Source organism: Myotis davidii, unplaced genomic scaffold (assembly GCF_000327345.1).
Source record: "Myotis davidii unplaced genomic scaffold, ASM32734v1 scaffold1246, whole genome shotgun sequence".
NCBI classification, from domain to species: Eukaryota; Metazoa; Chordata; class Mammalia; order Chiroptera; family Vespertilionidae; genus Myotis; species Myotis davidii.
The window spans coordinates 86,237-107,683 of record NW_006297510.1 but is presented as its reverse complement, the minus strand read 5'-3'; the positions used below and the strand labels follow the sequence as shown (position 1 = coordinate 107,683).

The window sequence follows — 21,447 nt, the reverse complement described above, 5'->3', positions numbered from 1 at the left end:
AAAAATATTTTTAAAAAATAATAAAATAAAAAACTATCTATTTTGTGTGAGTGTTCTGACTGTTCTGGCTCTCTTTGCAGCAAAACTGCAGCTCCCAAGAGGTATACAGAGGTAATCAGACTTGTGTGCTTACAAAAGAAATACTGGAAATGTCTGAATAAGAGCAGCTTCATTTTTAGATGCCTTTACTTTGTGTGCAAAATTTGTCTTCCGCAGACCCACCAACATAAAATTGTACCCATCTAGCACCTTTTTCATGGCTGCAGGTGTAACCTTACTGCTTCTCTTATTTAAAGCACATAAACTACAATTAGGCAGCCCTTTTAAATTGTACACCAATCCAAGTCTGAGAGAGAATCCTTCTGAGTTTCCTTCTGAAATAAACTTTGGAAGATGGATTTCAGAAATATCTATTTATTTATGCTCTTCAGTTAGAAGCTTTAAATCACATTATTTGAACAATAAAAAATATTATAAAAGAATATTCCAGTAAAATGCCATTTTCATTTGAAGATTACATTTCTATTTTACAAATTGGGAAAATCAATTGATCCTAACTCAAGTTAAAAGAGCAGATTATTTTTCTTTTTTCTGTTATAAGCAGCGTAGAAGTAAAGGAAGACCATTTATAACAGCCTTAATGTCTTCTGTCCTCTATTTTGCAAATCTGAGTAAATCTCCTCTGCTAACTTTGTCAGCTAGGGAATAAAGAATGTCATTTGAGGTTCCATAGCTTAATTACGCTGATAAAGCAGTTTTATAAATCATGCTACAAGTAATGGATATTCCTTTGAGAATAGTGAACTAGCAACCATAAAACGTGTGCCGTGGACGTGGTGCCTTATCTTCTACCCATATGTCAGTATGAATAAGTCAAAGCAAGTCTTCAGCTTCAGCCTGCTCAAGTCCAAATAGAAGAAAAGAACTGTTGCCCCACCCACTGATATGAAAGCATTATTTTCCAAATCAGAAACAGGGAAGTCTATGTAAAGGGATGGCAAGCCAGAAGATCTGAAACTGATAGAACATTTAGGTCATATACCAGCTATACACCCAATTTTACAGTTGTATGAAGATGAAATGTAGTTATTCCTACAAACTCTGTACACTGTAAACGGCTACACAAATGAAAGTGCATTATTGTAAGTGTGAAGGTCCTAGTATTTGTATCTTCCAGGCTGGTGGTGACAAACAAAACTGGAGAGTTGAGCATAGCATTCATCAAACCAAGCCCTCATCTAGCCATAAGTTAAATTAAAGCCAGACATTTAGAAATTGAAGACCAAGAGAAAGCAAAGGACTCGCTCAAGGTCATGCCCAACTGGGATCTGAATTTAGATATCGTTTCCAGTTCAAAGCATTATGCTAATGAAAAATCGAAAGGTTTTAATACTTAGCAATACCTAAGGAACTAGAACAAGAGACAAGGAATGTGCTAAATGTTGAATAGCTTAGTTGAGAACAGTTTAGTTTACAAAATATGCTGAAAAAAGCAATAGGACCAGCTCCCAATGCAAAAGGAATTCATCATCATTCCATATCCCGCAATTTCTAATCATAGAGCATCCTCAGGAGGGAATACTTAATGGAATGTAGAAAGCTATCCAGAGAAGGAGAATAAGCTCTCTTATTCTTATTCCTCTTGGCAAACTGAGGACAGAGGCACAGATTTCTCCACTGGTGTTTTTAACTCAGTTTTTTTTTTAAATGGGAGGAGCTGTTTTGCAGCCAATTAGCTTTTTTTCTTTTTTACAGCTTTTATTTATTTTTATTGATCTCAGAGAAGAAAGGAGAGGGAGAAATAGATAGGAACATCAATGATGAGAATCATTGATTGGCTGCTTCCTGCGCATGCCCCCTACTGGGGATTGAGCCCACAACCCAGGCATGTGCCCTTGACTAGAATTGAACCTGAGACCCTTCAGTCCACAGGCTGATGGTCTACCCACTGAGCCAAACCAACTAGGGCTCTAACTCAATTTTGACAGTTACAGTTATCTATAATAATAAAAGGGTAATATGCTAATTAGACCGGACAGCCTAATGACCTGCCGGACGACCTTTCAGACGAAGCCAAGGCTGCAAGGGCCAAGGCAAGCTGCCTCGGCTGTGAGGGCCACACCCCTTGCATGAATTTCATGCATTGGGCCTCTAGTTTATTAATAATGATATTCATGCACCTTGAAGAAGCTCTTAGCTTCTTGACTTTAACTGGGACTTAACTAGTCCTCTTAACTAAGACTGCTGAAGAGTCACACCAGTCTCAAATTCAGCAGACCCTAAAAACTAAGCCCTCATTTGAACATTCTGAAGCTCTTCTCAGGCAACAGACATGAAGTTCAGGGCCACATGACAATGGACTGCCTTTATTTAAATTACAGAGGTTTTTAAGACCACTTTCCCTGAGAATTCCTAAAACATTCATAAGCCCATTTTTGAAAATTTAGAGCTTTTGCATCATTCAGGTGGACATCATGAATAGTGAGTTCCAAAACTTGGGTAGCCCTGGCCAGTGTGGCTCAGTTGGTTGATCACAGTCCTGGGCACTGAGAAGTTCCCGGAATGATTCCCAGTCAGAGCACATGCCTGGGTTTTGGGCTTGATCCCCAGTAGGGGGCATGCAGGAGGCGGTCCATCAGATGTTTCTCTCCCTTCCTCTCTCTAAAATCAGTAAAAACATATTTTTTAAAAAACTTGGACAACAGGTAAGAGTGGCTAGATCCTTCGAAAGAATGCCAGAACTACAGGAGAATCAATACCACTAGAGAAAAAAACTGAGGGTTAAAGGGGCTTTTGAGGAAGGAAATGGAAATTGAGTTAAGTAATGTCAGTTCATAAAGTATATCTAGATTTTAGTTAATGATTAAAATACAGTCAGTTAACCTTCTGAAGTTTAATGACTCTCTCTTCACGTTATCCTATTTTTACCTACGTTTGTCCTTTGCAAACTGCTATTCCTGGGCTGTATTGCTGGTATCACTAATGTAAACGCCTCATATTGTAGTTCAGAAAGGAGTCATGGAGGGCACTACATAAAGATTTTATTGTTTTTATAATTAATATACCATCAATAAGACAGACAAAGAAATACTGTAACTATTTTTTAAGCAGCACATGCATATTTTATGTGTGTAGGGAGGAGACTTTTAAAAAAATGTTGACTTGGTAGAAAAAGGTATAGGGGGATAAATGGTGTTGGGGAAAAAAAGTTGACTTAAAATTTCAGTGATGCACTTAAGAACTTAAACATAAATTGCGAGAAAATGTCAGGCTTTTAATCATATAATGGCACTTCACATAAATCAATAATATGTAAGTATTTCAAAATAAATTCCAGAGCACATTACTAACATTTACTGATTTGTAAAAGCCTTTTGGAGCCTTAAAGAGCTTTACTTTTTTATTTTTAAAAAATATATTTTTTTACTGATTTTAGAGAGGAAGGGAGAGGGATAGATAGAAACATCAATGATGAGAGAGAATCATTGATCGGCTGCCTCCTACACACCCCCTACTGGGGTTCGAGCCTGCAACCCAGGCATGTGCCTTTGACCAGAATCGAACCTGGGACCCTTCAGTCCACAGGCCGACACTCTATCCATTGAGCCAAACAGCTAGGGCAAGAGCTTTATATTTTGAGTCTCCCTACCCAATAACAGCTTGTCTAGCTCTGCCTGTAAGACAGGGAGGGGTAGCAGAATCTTCTCCCTGTTGTTTGTTTTCCCAGAATGGGCATTTTTAAAAATAGGAATGATTAAACTTTTAGAAACCCATTTGTCTGCAGAGTCAGCCAAAGGTACTTCTTGAAAAATTATGATCACAGCAAGTTTTTGGAAGCAACCTGCCCCACGTCACCCCAAAGGAAGGAAAAAAAAACAAAATTCTTAAGACACTTTTGTCTAATACCCTCATTTTAAAGATAAGGATACTAAGGCCCACATAAAAATCAATACGGGAAGCTTTGTTTATTATATATCATTCACCCCAACTGCAATAGTAGTCAGAGAAAAATGTTGCAAGAAAACTTTTCCAGTTATTCTTATTGATTTCTTTCTTATGAAAACAAGACAATTCTTCTGCCAAACTGTTAATGTTGCGTAAAAAATTTTCTGGAGACCTTCCAATGTTCAAAGTCCTAATGACTGTCAGGTCGGATTGTAACTATTGAAATTATTTCTTTACTATGCTTTGTTGTGTGTATGTGTGGGAGCCTGGTAAATTTTTCCACCTCAGAACTTGGAATTTTTTGAATGGGGACACCGCCTAAAAATAAGGGAAAAACAAATATTTTTTAACATTTGATAAAAACTCACTGAAAAAAATCACACCATTTTAGATCCGTTGAGAACAATCTGAAATGAATCGTTTACATTTTTTTTTAATTTAAAAATTTAGCCATGTCTTCTCTACCACTAAGCATTTTTAAGCCGCTTTTTTGTGAGTGGACATATTTTGAGAGTAACAATCTATGAGAAGATCTTTTGTGTTTAAATTTACCCAAGAAAAGTCTATGGGAATCAGGGTATTTAAACATAAATTCTGTATATGTGTGTGTGTGTGTGTGTGTCCATACGTGCGTGTATGTGAGTGTGAGTGTGAGTGTGGCTATGGTAGCTTTTATGAATTACAACCATAGGGACACTGAGGAATGGGGTAGGGAGTTCTGATGATGAAACTTTTTTGCTAAATATGTAATTATAGATTAATATAAATTCACTGTAGAAAATTGGGGAAAGAAGAATGAAAAAGAAAATCAGCTGGAATGCTAATAACTAGAGCTCTCCAATATTAACATTTCAAGTAATAGTGCAGCCTTCCAACAGTTAATGCTCAAGTGCTACTTTTTCAGTCCTTACAAAATGTTCTTGGCTTACAGTACTGTGCTGTTCAGAATCTGGGTAGGGGGGAACACTTGAATGCTTTTGGGAGCAAGGCAGGTAACAAAGTGTGTTGAAAAGGCTGGTTGGAGATTTTGCCAAGTTAAGACTATGAAAATCTCCTCAGAAGTGGGCATATTTAGGAATGTTTAACAATTCATGCATATTGTGAGCCACTGCAGTGTCCACAGTGAAGGTATGTCTGAAGGGGGGGGGGAGGTATGATGGGGAGAGGCCACATCTTGATATTTTGAACACATTACCACAGACAGGCTGGGGTTTTATTAGGAGAGGGGCCTACTAAAATATGGCTAAAATATTTAACACACCAGACAACACCAGTTTTGATGCCATAATACCTTTTATGAATTGAGTGCAATTGAAGGCTTCTAATCATTTCATCCAGCTCAGAATAGCAACTTAAACCTAAAGAGATACCTTTTGAGGAAAAATATAAGCCAATATATAAAATAAAAAGAAGCTCTAGCCGGTTTGGCTCAGTGGATAGAGCATCGGCCTGCAGGCCAAAGGGTCCCATGTACGATTCTGGTCAAGGGCACGTATCTTGGTTGCAGGCTCCCGGGCCCGTGCCCGGGCCCTGGTCTGGGCTTGTGCAAAAGGCAATCAATCAATGTGTTTCTCTCACATCAATATTTCTCTGTCTTTCCCTCTCTCTTCCACTCTCCCTAAAAATCAATGGAAAAATGTCCTCGGGTGAGGATTAACAAAAAATAAAATAATAAAATAAAATGAAAAAGAAATAAAAGTTTACTTTTCAGGATGTCTGCTTATATTTTAACTTTGAAACACTATAATTTAAGGGTGAGAAGGGCGATGATGGTACTTAGCTTGTAGGTTATCTTAGGGATGTAGATACATGACAAACTAAATCAATCATTCCATGTGCAACTGGCAACAGTGAAAGGAGGAGTGCCTACTGTCTAGGAACCCACCATACTACTGGTAGAAAAGCAATGGTTTGTTCCAGAAATACCATTCAAGTAACTGTCTACCCATAGGTAAAGCCATCAATTTGTACATATTTGTAGCAGGTACACACACAGCAACCTACATGGACATACTTTATTAAGTTAATAAACTCAATGAGATAAGTGAAAATAACAGAAGACCCAGGACAAATACCAGTGTAGCCCCTTACAGCTATGTAGTTCTGATAAATGTTTTCTTTGCACCTGACTTCACTGCCCTGTGCAATATGGCAGTGGATATCATCCACCATGCATGATGGCTGCTGACATGTTACACGTACAGCACAAACAGTAGACTCTCAATAAATGGACATGTGCCCAGCCGGCATGGCCCAGTGGTTGAGCACTGACCAATGAACCAGGAGGTCACAGTTCGATTCCCAGTCAGGTCACATGCCCAGGTTGCGGGCTCGATCCCCAGTGTGGGGTGTGCAGAAGGGAGTCCATCAATGATTCTCTCTCAACACTCATGTTTCTATCTCTCTCTCCTCCCTTCCTCTCTGAAATCAATAAAAATATATTGAAAAAATAAATGGACATGTTATGTGGTTAAGTCATCATTGGAGAAAAGCAACATTTGATTGTAACAAAAATACTGGAATATTGGTTCTGAAAGCTAAAAAACAAATTTGACACCTAGTTCATTTCCAAAATGTTTGTTATTAGGGTAGCAAAAATAGAATTTCAAAGGGGGTTGGAATTAACCACGTATTTATGATGGCTACATTTTATTTTGTGTAAATGACCTCAATATAGTTGATTTCACCCAAGATAAAGTTGGTAATTAAACGAGCTCCAAATTTCCCTGCAACTGTAGAATTCTATTATGTTCCAAAGGCAGGTGATCTGCCCAAGGTTACAAACGATGCTGGACACCACTGAGCTTTGAGTTTACCATCACATTCAGTGTCCTGAGAAAGCTTTAGAAATATGATAAAATTGTATTTAATTCCTTTTGACGTTACAAACACCAACTCATTGACAGTTCACAATTAGCTTTTTATCAACCATATTTGTGATTTCTCATTACAGAGTAATTAAAAGCAAGATGGTAGATAATACAATGCAATAAATGGAAATATGACCATGATACATTACTTTTAGGTAATGTACCATAAAAAAGCTAACTATAAAACATAATGATCCAACTTTTGTAAAAAGGTATGTATGGAAAGAAATTTTTGAAGATACCTACTAGATCAGTGATGGCGAACCTATGACATGCATGTCAGAGGTGACACGCGAACTCATTTTTTTGGTTGGTTTTTCTTTGTTAAATGGCATTTAAGTATATAAAATAAATATCAAAAATAAAAGTCTTTGTTTTACTATGGTTGCAAAAATCAAAAAAGTTCTTTATGTGACACAGCACCAGAGTTAAGTTAGGGTTTTTCAAAATACTGACACACCGAGCTCAAAAGGTTCGCCATCACTGTACTAGATTATTAAACTTTAGTTAATTCTAAAGGGGGCTAGATGATTTTGCTTTTTTCATTTGTTAGCCTGTGTATATTTTAACTAAAAACTATGAAACACTATTAACTTTACAATAACAACAACAACAATAATAATAATTTAAAAATTAAAGTAAATTAAAAGATTACCACTAGAGATCACTGTAATTAGAGTGAAAATGATGAGTGGGCTGAGTATGTGTAAACCAGAGGTTATAATCAGGAGGCCCACAGACAAGATTAAATTAGCTCTTTATTGACAGATTTTTAGTTTCTCTTGAAAAATCCGAAGTCCTGAGAGCACTGGGCTGAGACTACCAGTTCCCCCAGCACAGACTCTGCCTACTTCAGATGAACTCTTCATTTTCTCATTTGTCAAAATCTAAGCATTCTTTCCCACCTGTGGTCTAAGCAGTGCAGCATTATAAGCCAGAAACATTCTGTAGGGGCTGAAAATGCAGCACTTAAAAGTTAGCTGATCCAAATTTTCTTTCAATTTTAAAAGGGGTGTGTGTGCGTCTGTACGTATGCGCGCGCGCGCGCGCGCACACACACACACACACACACACACACACTGTTTCACTGAAAAAAACCCAAGATATTACTTGAAATGTAATAGAAATGTCTGGCTAGAATTATGTGACTTCTTTTTCATGCTTTTTATTTGCATTTTTCAGATTTTCTAGAATAAACATATGTAATTGATAAGTAGAAAAAGTTTAGAAAAATGAATTTTTGGGGCTAATACCCCACTCCTTAAGTGTCCATAGCTGCAATTCGTTAACCAATAGAAATCTATGAGAGAAAGGTAGCAATTGCTACAGGTAGACAGATACACACATAAACCCAATATAGATTTATGTCTACACAATTTGTTTAAGCATCCTGATTCTCATGGGCTTTGTCACATAAGTTAAAACTCATAGTTCACCTCATGCATTTTTATCTGTAAATACATCCATTCAGAAAAAAGCAGACAAAATTTTTTAGTAGTAGAGAAGACATGACTATTTATTTTTTATTAAAAACAACAATCAGCCCAGCTGGTGTAGCTCAGTGGTTGAGGGTCAACCTATGAAACAGGAGATCACAGTTCAATTCCGGGTCAGGGCATATGCCCAGGTTGCAGGCTCAATCCCCAGTGAGGGGCGTGCAGGAGGCAGCCACGTGATTCTCTCTCATCATTGATGTTTCTATCTCTCTCTCCCTCTTCCTTCCTCTCTGAAATCAATGCAAATATTTTTAAAACAAAAACAACAGCAATTAGTGACAATGTAACAATTCATTTCAGATGATTCCAGGCGGAGCTTAAAAGGTATAGAGTGGACCTTCATCAATCATGAAAAAGATTGGTATTTTCCCCTTATTTGGAGACTGTGTATCGGTTCCAATAAATTCCAGGTTATGAGGAGTAAAAGAACTCTCAGGCTCTCACACAAACACAAAACAAGCCATAGAAGTCATTTAAATGTTCACACTGATGACCTGACAGGCTTAGAAGTTATAAGCACTGGAAGGACTGCAGAAAATCCCTTTCCACAACATTTGTGGTTTGGCAAAACGATGTCTTGGTTTTGCAAGGAAGAAATCAATAAGAGCAACTCCAAACAGTTATCTTCCTTGGCTGGGGGGAAATTGCCATAAATTGCAGGTATTTTTGCTATTTTTTTAGGCTCAAAGAAAACTAGAACTTCTGGCCTCACTGGGGTATACTGAATTTCCAGGAATCAGTGAAATTCTAAAATTTATTTTTAAGGAACTTCTGAAAACCTGAAATGTGGAGTAGAAAGGTGTAATTTTCACCCTTTAAACAATCTAGTGATATGTTAAAGACAACAAATGACTTGCACATACAATCCACTAGAAGAAACATGGCCATGTCCTTACCTAAAGACTGGTAGAGCTCTGTCATTTTGGGATGGTCCCAGCATGTTGTTTGGGTCTCGTGGCTAAAACAAAATGCAAAGAAAGACTTTAGGATTTATGATGGGTAGTAGAGAAAAGGAAGGGGGAAAGGCCTGGTTTGCTTTTGAATCATTAAGAATCTGTACTTCAAAGGACTTTCATCATGTGGAGAATGTTTCTCTTCCAAGCAGAGAAGCCACTACCATTGCTTTCAAAGGTAAAAGCAGCCTGGCCAGTATGGCTCAATGGTTGAGTTTCAACCTATCACCCAAGAGGTCACGGTTCGATTCTGGGTCAGAGCACATGCCTGGGTTGTGGGCTCGATCCCCAGGAGGGGGCGTGCAGGAGGCAGTCCACCGATGATTCTCTTTCGTCACTGATGTTTCTCTCTCTCCCTATCCCTTCCTCTCTGAAATCAAAACAAATATATTTTTTAAAAGGTAAAAGCAATATGAACACATTTGGTAACCAGAATTTGTTTCTTTTGTGTGCCTACAAGTCAGTTGCACTTCTGTTATGATAAAATGACCTTGTATCAGGATTTCTTCACCTGTACAATGGGGAACATTCAGAAAGGACACTGACAAGTGTCATTCAACTTTGTCAAAGAGAGATACTGGACATTAGTTTAATAAATAAACCGCCTCACTTCTCATTTGCTCTAACTGCCCCTGACGTTTTTCTATTACTCTTTCTTCTCCATATCCAGATCACCCATCCATGATAACTGTATTTCATTTCAGCTTAACGTACATCCATTGCCTGACTAATACATCATACCTTCCCTCTTCCCATTACTTTTAGAATGTCTTTTTAAATTGGCATGCTATACACCACTACACATATTCCTATATTTACTTGGGACTGAATGAAGCATTCACAACTCTCTTCCATTTCTTAAAGTTTAGCTAAGTGTGGTTGCTGGCGATCAGCTCCTGCCACAAAAAAAAAAAAAAAAAAGAACAAAACACCCTTGTTCCTCCTTCAATTACATGAATAAATCCGGGAGAGATAACTACATATACTTTTCCTTACTTTGGCCCATCTACATAAATCACCAAAGCATCATATTTCTAGTTTTCAGGGATTACATGACTGGCTTTGATACAGTAAAATGCAGCCTTGAATGATATTTCAGGACTAATATTCCGAGCCTATTCATAATCTTTGGGGAAGGGTGGGGATAGAGAGAAGAGAAGCAGCTTAAATGTGGACATTTCAAGGGGAGGCAACAATGTCAAGCGACCTCAGCATAGGTTTTAAGTCTTAGGATTGGATTCTGGCTCTGTGCCCTACTAGCTGGGAAATTTGAGGCAAGCCTGCTCACCTGGATTAGTTGATATAAATAAGTGTCTGGCACCTTCTAGTGTTCAATACGTCGTCATTTTGTTATTATGTGCCCCCCAAATTAGTGCCCACTAAAAGCAAACCTTTTATCAGGTGATTATAACGTGGGTAAGTCAGCCAAGCCTAAGACCCTTTATAGAGAGCAAAACCAACACGCAATGTGATTTACCTCTGTTTTTAAGATATAAGCAAAACAGAGAAATATGTATTGTGGTTTGATAAATAAAATACAATCATGTCACAAAACATGTGGATATCCCTCAAACTGCACAACTTCAAACACCATCCCTCTAATATTTCCCATTCAGTGACTGAACAGTGAAGGCTATGGAAAGAAATTTAAAAGATAACATGCACTGGGTAAGGGCTGTTTCAGTCTTTCCCAAACATGTTCATTTCTGTTTTACTTTTCCGCAGAGACAATTCATGAGGAGTATGACCAGGGGCTTCTCAGTCGAGGTAATGTACCAGAATGGCATCCAAGTATTAAAAGAGCAAGAAGAGCAGAAGTTGCAGTCCATGCCTTGGGGCAATGGTTCTCAACCTTCTGGCCCTTTAAATACAGTTCCTCATGTTGTGACCCAACCATAAAATTATTTTCGTTGCTACTTCATAACTGTAATGTTGCTACTGTTATAAATCGTAATGTAAATATCTGATATGCAGGATGTTCTTAGGCGACCCCTGTGAAAGGGTCGCTCAACCGTCAAAGGGGTCGCGACCCACAGGTTGACAACCACTGACCTTAGAGGGTTTAAGAAGCCCCAGGACCAAGCTAGTTCAGGATCTGGACAAGGGGTGGCGGGACTGGTACTTGATATTCACAGCACAAGGAGACTGCAGCTTGCAGCTTCATGGGAAAAGTGTTGCTGGTTCTTGGGTATTTTTTAGCTTGGAAAGTGATTGTGTACCAATTCCACACACAAATGCCCAGCAAGGGAAGGTTACTTGCTACTGAGACCACCCTGCATTTCCAAAGGCCATGCATATGTGAGCACCAGGGTGGAGGGACAGAGAACTGGGAAAAAGCACGTGTGTCCACATGTCCAGGCCCTTATTACACACACTGAGTACTAAGAGCGTCCCATCTCCACGACATGTGGGAGGACTGCAGCATCTTCAATGGATGGGCAGAAAAATGTCTGTCTGATCTGATAAACCTTAACCAGACAGAGAGAACCACTCTGAAAAGACACCATCTGTAATGGACTTCAAATCGGAGGGACATGAGCAAGAAATGCCTTGTACCAAATGCATTTCCAACAGAAAAGGGAGACTTGCGTACAAGTGACAGGAGAATCCCACATAGAGTGAATGAGGGCTTCATGCAGCTCCCTCCCTCCCAAAGAATCCCTCACGACTATGGATATACTTACATTTCTAGCTTTATTTAAGGAATTTGTTCTAGTGGTTAAAATTATTTTTAAAAATTGTATAAATTATTTTTTAACCCAACAGTCCTTCACTAAACTGAAATTTCCTTTACTGGAAGATGGGAGAAATTTTAAGACCTGACTTCTATCCCTGATCGTGTGTTACCAAGTACTATTCCTTTCTAGGTACTCATTTTCCCAAGTACTTGCGATACTGGGGGACTTGAATAACCTAGATGAATGACCTTAAACAAATCCAAAAGCCAATCTTCTTTTACCTTCTTCCCCTCCAACACACAAACCTTTTATTTTTAAGCAATACAAAGTAATGAGCAAAACAGATTTATATTTCACCTTTGCAGTCTTAGTTTCACTTCAATTGTAAACCAGTACCAAGCAAAAGAAGTGAGCACAGTGGAAGGAAGAAAAATGAAGGGTGTGGCTAAGCCTCAAAACTAGAAAAAACCATCTTTCAATCATTTAATGCTAAAAGCAATTGGTAACACAGCCGAAATGACCAGATTTGGGGGGGGAGCTATATGGTGAACAAAATATTTACTTCACTGGATGTGGCTGTTTTCAGTCTGTGGTGAATTCTAAGCCCTAGTGAGACACTATTTAACCCTCCCCGCAAACAGATAGGAAAGATGCATATGAACAGGATGAATTGCTAAATACAGATCTGCGTAACTCCTATCCACACTGTACCTTACAGGACAAAGCAATTTTTTGTTTGTGACCAATATAGATTTTACAGCTGTATTTATTACTCTGAGGCTGTCTTCACAAACAGTAGTGGATTCCCAGTGACTCCATGAGAAGCAGCTCTGGTTTACCTGAAATATACAGAACCTATAGAAAGATATGCTGTGCTGGGGAGGTGGTGGTGGAAGGGTGGGTGGTACTATTTTTGGTAGCTGTCTCTTTTCTGCTCTTCACTTTTCATATTGGAAATGCACTCCCCATACATCAGGCCCAACCAGAAAGAAAATTCTGAAACCTGTTCACACATTAGTGGGTACATCTTTGTTCGGTCTTCCTGAGAACAGTGATGTTCAGCATAGATCAAAATTCTATGTGTACATTAACACAGAGACCGGCTGTACAAATAATCCTTAAAACACTTTAAATCTTTAAAAAATGTTACTGGTTTTTGGCCCTGCTGGTTCCAAAGCCTGGCATCAGATATGCCTCACTGAACAGCCTTCAAACTCTGACGTCCCCTCTTATTTTAATGTGTACAAACTACAATAAGCTCTCTTTCCCCCTTTCCTTGAGGCTGTGATAGGAACTTGGTGCAAATTAAAAGACAAAAATCACTGGATGTGACAAAAGACCCCGGCAACACCTACTTGTCAATAATAAGAAATTAAAGCATTACCCTACCGAGCCCTGGGCTGACCTAATTTCCTACCATACAATTTAAATTTTCTCTCACCTTCTTCAGTTTCAAGTAGTGTGCAAGGTTATTATAACCGCTTCAGAGCTGTTCCTGCTGTCAGTGCTGGAATAACCAGACTTATTGAAATTGCTTTTTTAGTTTCTTAAAAACAAACATTAAACACTTACAAAAAGTAACAAATTTCTATTGCTCTTGCCAGAAATGGCAGTTGCCTAATTAAAATAAGATTTCTTCTGCCACCACTGTTATTTGGTAGTAAAAATATTCCAAACAGTTGCCTTTTTTAAAAAAAAACAAAACAGCTTTCCATTACTTCCCAGGGAAGAAACTAATCGCTATGCAGCAATATAAAAAGGTAGCGTTCTCGCAATTTGCAGAGGATTGGAGTTTGGCTTTATATATAATCTGGAGGCCATTGATTGATACACACACACACACACACACACACACACACACACACACACACACACGATTTCCCTTTAATCTGGGGATCTGACTCTTTCCTTGGCATTTCCATTTGAATGTTGAACTTGGCTTGCATTGCTGGAATACTGGCTGGGTGGGAATGGGAAAATATATGTAAAAGTTCGCTACTGTGGAAAGGAGGTTTAGAGAGGTGGGTGTCAATCAAGCATCAGAAATCCTATTCTAGTCCCTATTTCTTCACCCTTGGAGATTTAGCATGTTATTCTGCTTGGCTCACGCCAGGGCAAAGATGATTGCAATGGTGACTGTTCCAGCTGTTACTTGTCCTTGGTTCTATTTGCTTTTTCAGGGCTTAATTCCCACCCACCCTCAACTTTGGCCAAAGCAATTTCACTTCAGGGTCGTGTCCAATCCAAGATCAAACAACGATGACTGAAACCAATTCCATGGTGATCAAGGGTCAGAGACCTTTCATAAAATCATGTTTCATTTGCTCTGCCAGCTTCTCCAAGAACAACTGTATCCTCGGAAGAGGGGATTTGGGACAAGGAAATGTTAAAAAAAAATCTAAGCAAAAAGAGAAAGGGTGATGAGGGTGACCAGGAGAGGTGGCAGGAATATAGAAGCAAGAGAGACCAGGAAGAGCTTTTTGGCCACGGAAGAATGTAGATTTCACTTAAACACTGGTTCGCCACTTAAATCAGATTGATTGTTTCAGGTTAAAGCATTTTATAATTAATAATATGCCTCCCTCGGGCAACTAAACCTCATTGAATTAAGCTTCAAACTTAACTTCAAATGTAACTGAGATAAACAGTGTCCTGCCCTTTTCATTGCTACAATCGGGTCGGGTCGGGAATGCCAAACTTTGCCTTAAGATACCTGGAGAAATGCGAGAAAAGGACGCTCAGAAATGACTGCACACAACCCCGGAGGGCAAAGAAAAAATAAGTAAATAAAAAACCCCTCGATCCTCGGGGTCAAATCCCTGACTTTTAGCCTTTAAATTGCTTTTTTCTTTCTTTCCTGATTTCTGTAAGTCTCTAGGCAGGAGACGCACACAGTAGGAACTGCAGCGAGAGAAATGTAAGTTGGAATCCTCGGAAGAAATCAGGCAGAAAGTTGCCCTTTTGGCACTTGCAGTGCAATGGGAGGTAGAGCCGCGCGCGCCCCTTCCTTCTGCGAGGTCGAGCGACGATTTGGGAACAGCCTGTCTGGCTCCCGTCCACACAGCCCGGAAAGGAGCAAAAAGCTCCAGCGGCCCCAATCCCCGCGTGGGGAACGCACTGTCCCCTCTGGGTACGGTGAGAAATCAGCTTTTTCTCTCCGAACGCGTCCCAAAGCCCGGGGAAGGGGGGCTCCCCGCGAGCCCAGCACCAGGGAAAGCCCCGGGGGCGCACCTGCAGCGGCGCCGCCTGGGACTCTTCCGTGTTCAGAACTCTAGGCTAGACCAGAGGAGACCAGTGTGGCCCCCAACCGTTCCATCTTTCATAACTTTCTAACCTTTCCCTAATTTAACGTATTAAGTGTTTGGTAAATTCTAACCATATTTCACCTTCGGGAGACCTGGGAACCCGGACTCCAGCAGACCCTGCACTCGGGGATTTCCAATCGGAAAGAAAAGAAAAAAGGAAGAAAGGCAGAGGAGGAGATTTAAGGTCGTCCCAGGAACCTGGAAGCCACACGCCGCCCAGATGGCACCCCCTTAAAACCTCCAGCAAGACTACTTGTTGTCTAAATAAATTACCTAGGTGCAAATGATCTTACCGCAGGTCATTAAGCATGGGGGCTCAATTTTCTTTTTAGAGAATGAACTAGAAAAATCACAAGCATAATTCCCCTCCAATTGAAGATTAAAGTAGTGGGGCTGGCCCCGGTCGGTGTGGCTCTGTAGGTGAGCATGGACGAATGAACCAGGAGGTCACGGTTAGATTCCCATCAGGGCACATGCCAGGTTGCAGGCTCAATCCCCAGTGTGGGGCGTGCAGGAGGCAGCCCATCAATGATTCTCTCTCATCATTGATGTTTATATCTCTCCTCCCTTCCTCTCTGAAATCAATAGAAATATATTAAAAATTTTCTAAAGTAGTGAGGCTGTAAAGACCTGAAATTTAGTTTACACTCATCATGAGCTAAACGGGATGCTTAAAAAGCTTTTTTATATGTATACTAGAGGCCCGTTGCACAAAATTCATACATGGGTAGGGTCCCTAGGCCTGGATGGCAATCAGGGCCAATCTGTGGGGTGACCTGCAGGGCAATGTGGGGTAGGGGGGCCCTCTGGCACCCGCCTTGGCAGGCCTGGTGCCACCCGCCAGCCCTCCCCCCTCCCCAATGCCCAGTGGCCTCCCTCTGCCAGGCAACAGGCAGGGTGATAGGGGGGCCCACTGGCACCCATCTTGACTGGCCTGGGGTCTGTGGGCTGGGGGCAGCTCCTGCGTTGAGCGTCTGCCCCCTGTTGGTCAGTGCACATCATAGCATCCGGTCATTCCACTGTTCAATGGATTTGCATATTAGGCTTTTACTATATTTTATTATATAGGATGTGATACAGCAACGGTTCTCTAAAGTGGAAGTCCTGGGAACTGCGCTATTAGCAAAACCTGGAAACAAAAACTCCCAGGCCCTAGCCCAGACCTACTGAATCAGAAATGGAGCACAACTAAGTTTGAGAACCACTGATACAGAATCAAAATAAACCACCACCACTAGTGGTGTGGCACGGTTTGGTCTTTTAGAGAAACCTAAAAGGAAACCATTTCCAATGGAAGATTTGATTGGAAAAGTTACAAGGCCTAGAACATTCCAATAAGTCTAATCTTAGAGTTTGCAATATGATGATCCAAATTAACTATGGAACATTATTTCAAACTTGGAAATATTCCGAAGAGAAGAAAGCCTTCATTACCACACAAATTTTTTCTCTACCTCCACATATCTTCAATTAGAATCCAAAGAGTATCTGAAGATAAACTCCCTTAGTGGTTTCATTGTCCCTCTTTGCCCATTTATTTTGTTGGCTGCCTTCTCTTATCTTCTTTCAACCATTTCCTTTTCATTCTCTCCTCTAATTGATTCATGCCACCTCAGTTTGGAGTTCAAAACTGCTTCTCCTTTTTCTTTTTGAATATCCTTTATTTTCTTGCTTAAGATTTTTCCCGTAGAATGTTAGAACTGAAAGGACTCTAGACATCAATCTTTTACTGTCTGCGATAGCTCGGCACAAGAGGCAAAAAATAAAGCACATGAACAAAAGGGAGAGGGAGTACCAAGTTTCTTCCCTACCCTGACAAACCAACTAAAAATGTAAACGTTATCACTAAAGACATGTGCATGTAGGTATGATTGGTATTGCTATTTTAAAGCAAATCTCTTTGACTGGAGGAGGACAAGTGTTCTGTGATGAAGGAGATGTGACCTTTGCAATTGATCAGTGATGTAATCAATTGTCAATGTGGCAAATCACTTAAATACTGTTATGCTTATTTCAGTGAAAAGACACAAATGTCGCAGCCTGGGCATTTGTAAATATTAGAAATCAATCAAATAAAGGCTTGCAACCCGTGTGGTGAGTCAGAGTTGCATTCTCTTCCTTTCTTGTTTTTTATTTTTTTATTTTGTTTGATTGTTTTACACTTTTAAATTAACTTCTCAAGATTCAGGAACTCTCATATGATTCTCTAAAATATAAGAGCTCATCTGTTTTCTCAGGGTCCAATTAGCAACCTACTAGGAATAATTTGTTAAAAAATAGAAGAATGGAAAATAAGAGATCACTATTCAGATTTTTCTTAAATTTGACAGATGGCAATCCTCAAAAATACATCTTTAAGATCTTTTTTAGACTAGGGTTATAGGCACTTGAAGACTTGTTCCTGAATCTTGATGTTATTTTAGAAATTAAATACTGAAAGTATTATTAAGAAATGACATCGGCATTACAGCGATTGTTATCAATTTCAGTTAGATTATGAATTTTGCTTATTAGTGAAAGGCATTAAGAAGAGAACATAGTCCTGGCTGGTTTGGCCTGCAGACTGAACGGTCCTGGGTTCAATTCTGATCAGGGGCATATGCCCAAGTTGTGGACTCAATCTCCAGTGGGGGGCATGCAGGAGGCAGCCAATTAATGATTCTCTCTCATCACTGATGTTTCTACCTCTCTCTCCCTCTCCGTTCCTCTCTGAAATATATTTAAAACTATATATTTTTTAAAAAAGAAGAGAACATAATTTATATTTTTTCATTTATATATTGATGCCATATATGATAATACATTAATTGCTTGTGTATACTAGCCTTTCTTTTTAATGTTAGATTTTACTGTTTTGATGTGAACATAAGCATGAAAGGAGTATGAGGGCTCTGCCACCAGAAAAAAAATTTAAGTTGAAATCCTGCCTTCAGAACCTACCATGAGCCACTTGTCCCCAGTACCAAGGCTAGAATGGTACCAACTAGGGCTGGAACTGGATAGTCTGGCTGCAAGACCCATGCACTTAGCCACTCTGCCATGCTACCACGGAGAGACATGACTTCTTGTGAGCTCATAAGCAACCTCATTGCTGACTGAGAACAGAAGATAATGAATTTGCTAGAAATAGGGGTAAGGAAGGAATGAGATGGGATAAAGTCTAGGAAGGCAACCCCATGGCTTTTTCTATACCCAAACTGTAGTCTTTGAACCACTTAAACATTGTAGGTACTTTAGAAAAATGAGGAAACTCTCTGACCTAAAGAACTGTGCTGGAATTCCCCCATTCTCCACTCCAGCTCTATTCTCTGCCCTTCTCCACTCACTCTGTGCCCCAGGAAGTTGGACCTCTGTGGATGGCATCAATAAGGCTGTCTTGCCTTTTGGCTTCCCTTTGCTTTCAGCCAATGGGAGGCAATGATGAAAGGCCTATAGCAGAAGATAAAAGAGTAGGAGGAGAGAGCTATTGGGGTATTTATTCTCCAGGTTCCTCCTCTTTGACCTTGAGCCTGGTGGTAGGTGAGTTCCATTACCCACAGCCACAAGTCTTGTTGAACAGTCATTTCTACAGAGACAGCGTTCTCCAGGTTCCCTAAACCATTCCCTCCCCCTGGCCTTGTTCTTTCCCCGGTCATGACCAGATTTTGTAAACAGCTCTTTTTCATTATACTATTTTCAAGCACCACTTGTGAATGTGCCATCCATTTTTCCCAGGACCCTGATCAAATAGGGACCACCCAGTCAAAGCCACCTTCTGAGGCACTAAACAGGATGATGAGTGTGGACCACTGATGGAGGAGAAAGGTAATTGCACCTGTTGGAGCTCAAAATAAGACTAGGTTCATATTCACTGGACATATATTTCTAGAAGCTTCCTCTATGGCCCAAAAGGAGCTTCTGGCTGTTGGGGATAAAGGCAAGTCAGTAATTATGAATGGTGATAATAGCAGGAGTATAGGTAAAGAGGAGGCCCAGGTGCATGAAATTCATGCACGGGTAGGGTCCCTAGTGGCTGCTGGCCAGGGCCTCCCTTTCCCAGCTGCCATCCAGGGGCTTCCTTCCCCTAGCCACCTGCCACTGCTGCCGGCCAGGGCATGGCCAGCTGGGGAGAGGGGCAGCAGTGCTTGGCTGGCCGGCCCCTCCCTTTGGTTGAACTCCCAGTTGAACTCCCGGTCAAGGGGACAATTTGCATATTAGGCTTTTATTATATATGTATTATATAGGAGAGAGAGAGAGAGAGAGAGAGAGAGAGAGAGAGAGAGAGAGAAAGAGAGATTAGAAAGGCAGGTGGGCAAATAGAGAAGGACCTGGAGTGATGATCCAGAGTTTGACCTGTATCATGAAACATATGGGGGAGCTTTTTTCAATTTTTATTTATTTTTTTATTTCAGAGAGGAAGAGAGAGGGAGAGAGATAGAAACATAGATGATGAGAGAGAATCATTGATCAGCTGCCTTCTGCATGCCTCCTACAGGGGATCAAGCCCCCAATTCAGGCATGTGCCCTGACCAGGAATCAAACTGTGACCTCAACCACCAGCTGGGCTGGGGGAGCTTTTTAAAGAAGAAATGTAAGCATATGTGGCTCTGCCAAATTTGTCTTTTTAAAAAATCACTCAGGCAGTGGTGTGGGGCTGGATCTGAAGAGTTTGGAATTAGGGGACCAGATACAAGGTGACTGAAGTATGATGAGGACCTGAAGGATGGCAATGACAGAGAGAGTGGAGAACTAATAAAATAAGATAAAAACTACAGGAGTCTTGACTGATTGGATGTAAGGATGTAAGAGAGGGAAGACTAAGGGCAATGATCCTCAAACTTGGCCACCCCTGTAATCACCTGGAGAACACTAAAATAGTCACATGCCTGGGTGTCATCACCCAGAGATTCTGATTAATTAGCCTAGAGCACTGGGCTTGTTAGGCTCACCAAGTGATTCTAATACACAGCTGAGGTTGAGGATCACTATTCTAGGGTGACTCCCAGGATTGGACCGAGATAGGAATTTCAGGAGGAGCGGGCAGGTTTAGGCAGAAGAGGATCAGGGAGAGATGATGAGTTTGAGGTGGCAGTGTGATATAAAAGTGAAGGGACCCAAAAGGCAGTTGGACATCTAACTCTGGAGCTCAGAGGGAAGATGTCAGAGTTGGAGCTATCAGTTAGAAATGTCAGTGCTGTAGGGTCATGAGTTTGGATGAGCCATTCTAGTAGAGGGTGAGAAGGGCCAAGGGCAGAGGCCAAGCTGCCCCAATCTTCCACAAACACATCCTTTTTCCTTTTAGGTTGGTTTTGGTTTCAATGTTAGTCTGATATTACCAACGTCAAATGAGCAGAAAGGTAAAGGAAAAAGACAGGGGATGGTGTGCACCTGGGCACTTGCCTGGGGATGGCCCTGAGGGACTTTGCCACCCCTGAGGGTCCAGCGTCCCTCGCTCCAAGAGTCTTTCTGAACTGCTTTTTGTTCCCTTACCAATCTTAGGCATAATCAGCATCATTTTGTACAAATCAATTTGGAATATAGATATTGCTTCGATTGAGCATAATGCGTACTTTATAGTAAGATTTCAACATTTTGGATATCCAGTAAATACATACAGATTCCATGTTTCTCTGTGCAGAGTACAAATAGTAGCCATGAACAGTGAATCAGACATCTAACAAATGCTTACAATGATGGTGAGTCACTGCTAGTTAGGGCAAATACAATGGTGTACTCCTTAAAATCTGTATAACAATCCCTTTAGATCAATGTGAAACCAGCATCTTTTGGATATAAAAATATCCAGTCACTTTGCATGAACTAGTAAATGGAGAGGCCTCTACATTCAGACACAGAGCACTTCGCGTCCACACAAAAGCCTATTTTTCCAGGCCCTTCCCCTGCAGGGAGCAGAGTAAGCCAGAGTGGGGAAAGCTCTCTGAGCCAGCTGCCATCTATACCAAAGATTTCACCAAACAGGTTCCAGATAAAGTCAAACTCAGCTTTACTCTCGTGCTGTTTTCTTTCAATAAGATTTGTCAAAGTTTCACAGAGCCACCAATAGCAACCAGAACATCTAAAAAGATGTGAAGTTTAGCATCTTCACTAAAATAAAGCAACACTTCATTAACTTCACAGGCCGGTGGTTGCTTCACGGGAGAGAATTCCAAGTACCTATTAGCCTGCCAGCTATATCACTACCCCATAACCACCTCCTGCTA

General features: G+C 40.5%; 1 protein-coding gene across 1 annotated transcript in view; it reads right to left on the bottom strand.

Moving 5' to 3' along the window:
- Positions 1-21,447, bottom strand: part of DMD (dystrophin) — a gene marked incomplete at its 5' end in the record, with an annotated part of 239,818 nt that overhangs the window by 153,417 nt on the left and 64,954 nt on the right. The window contains 1 exon segment of the mRNA XM_015570125.1: positions 9,208-9,269. Coding sequence (XP_015425611.1) covers positions 9,208-9,269 — 62 coding nt within the window.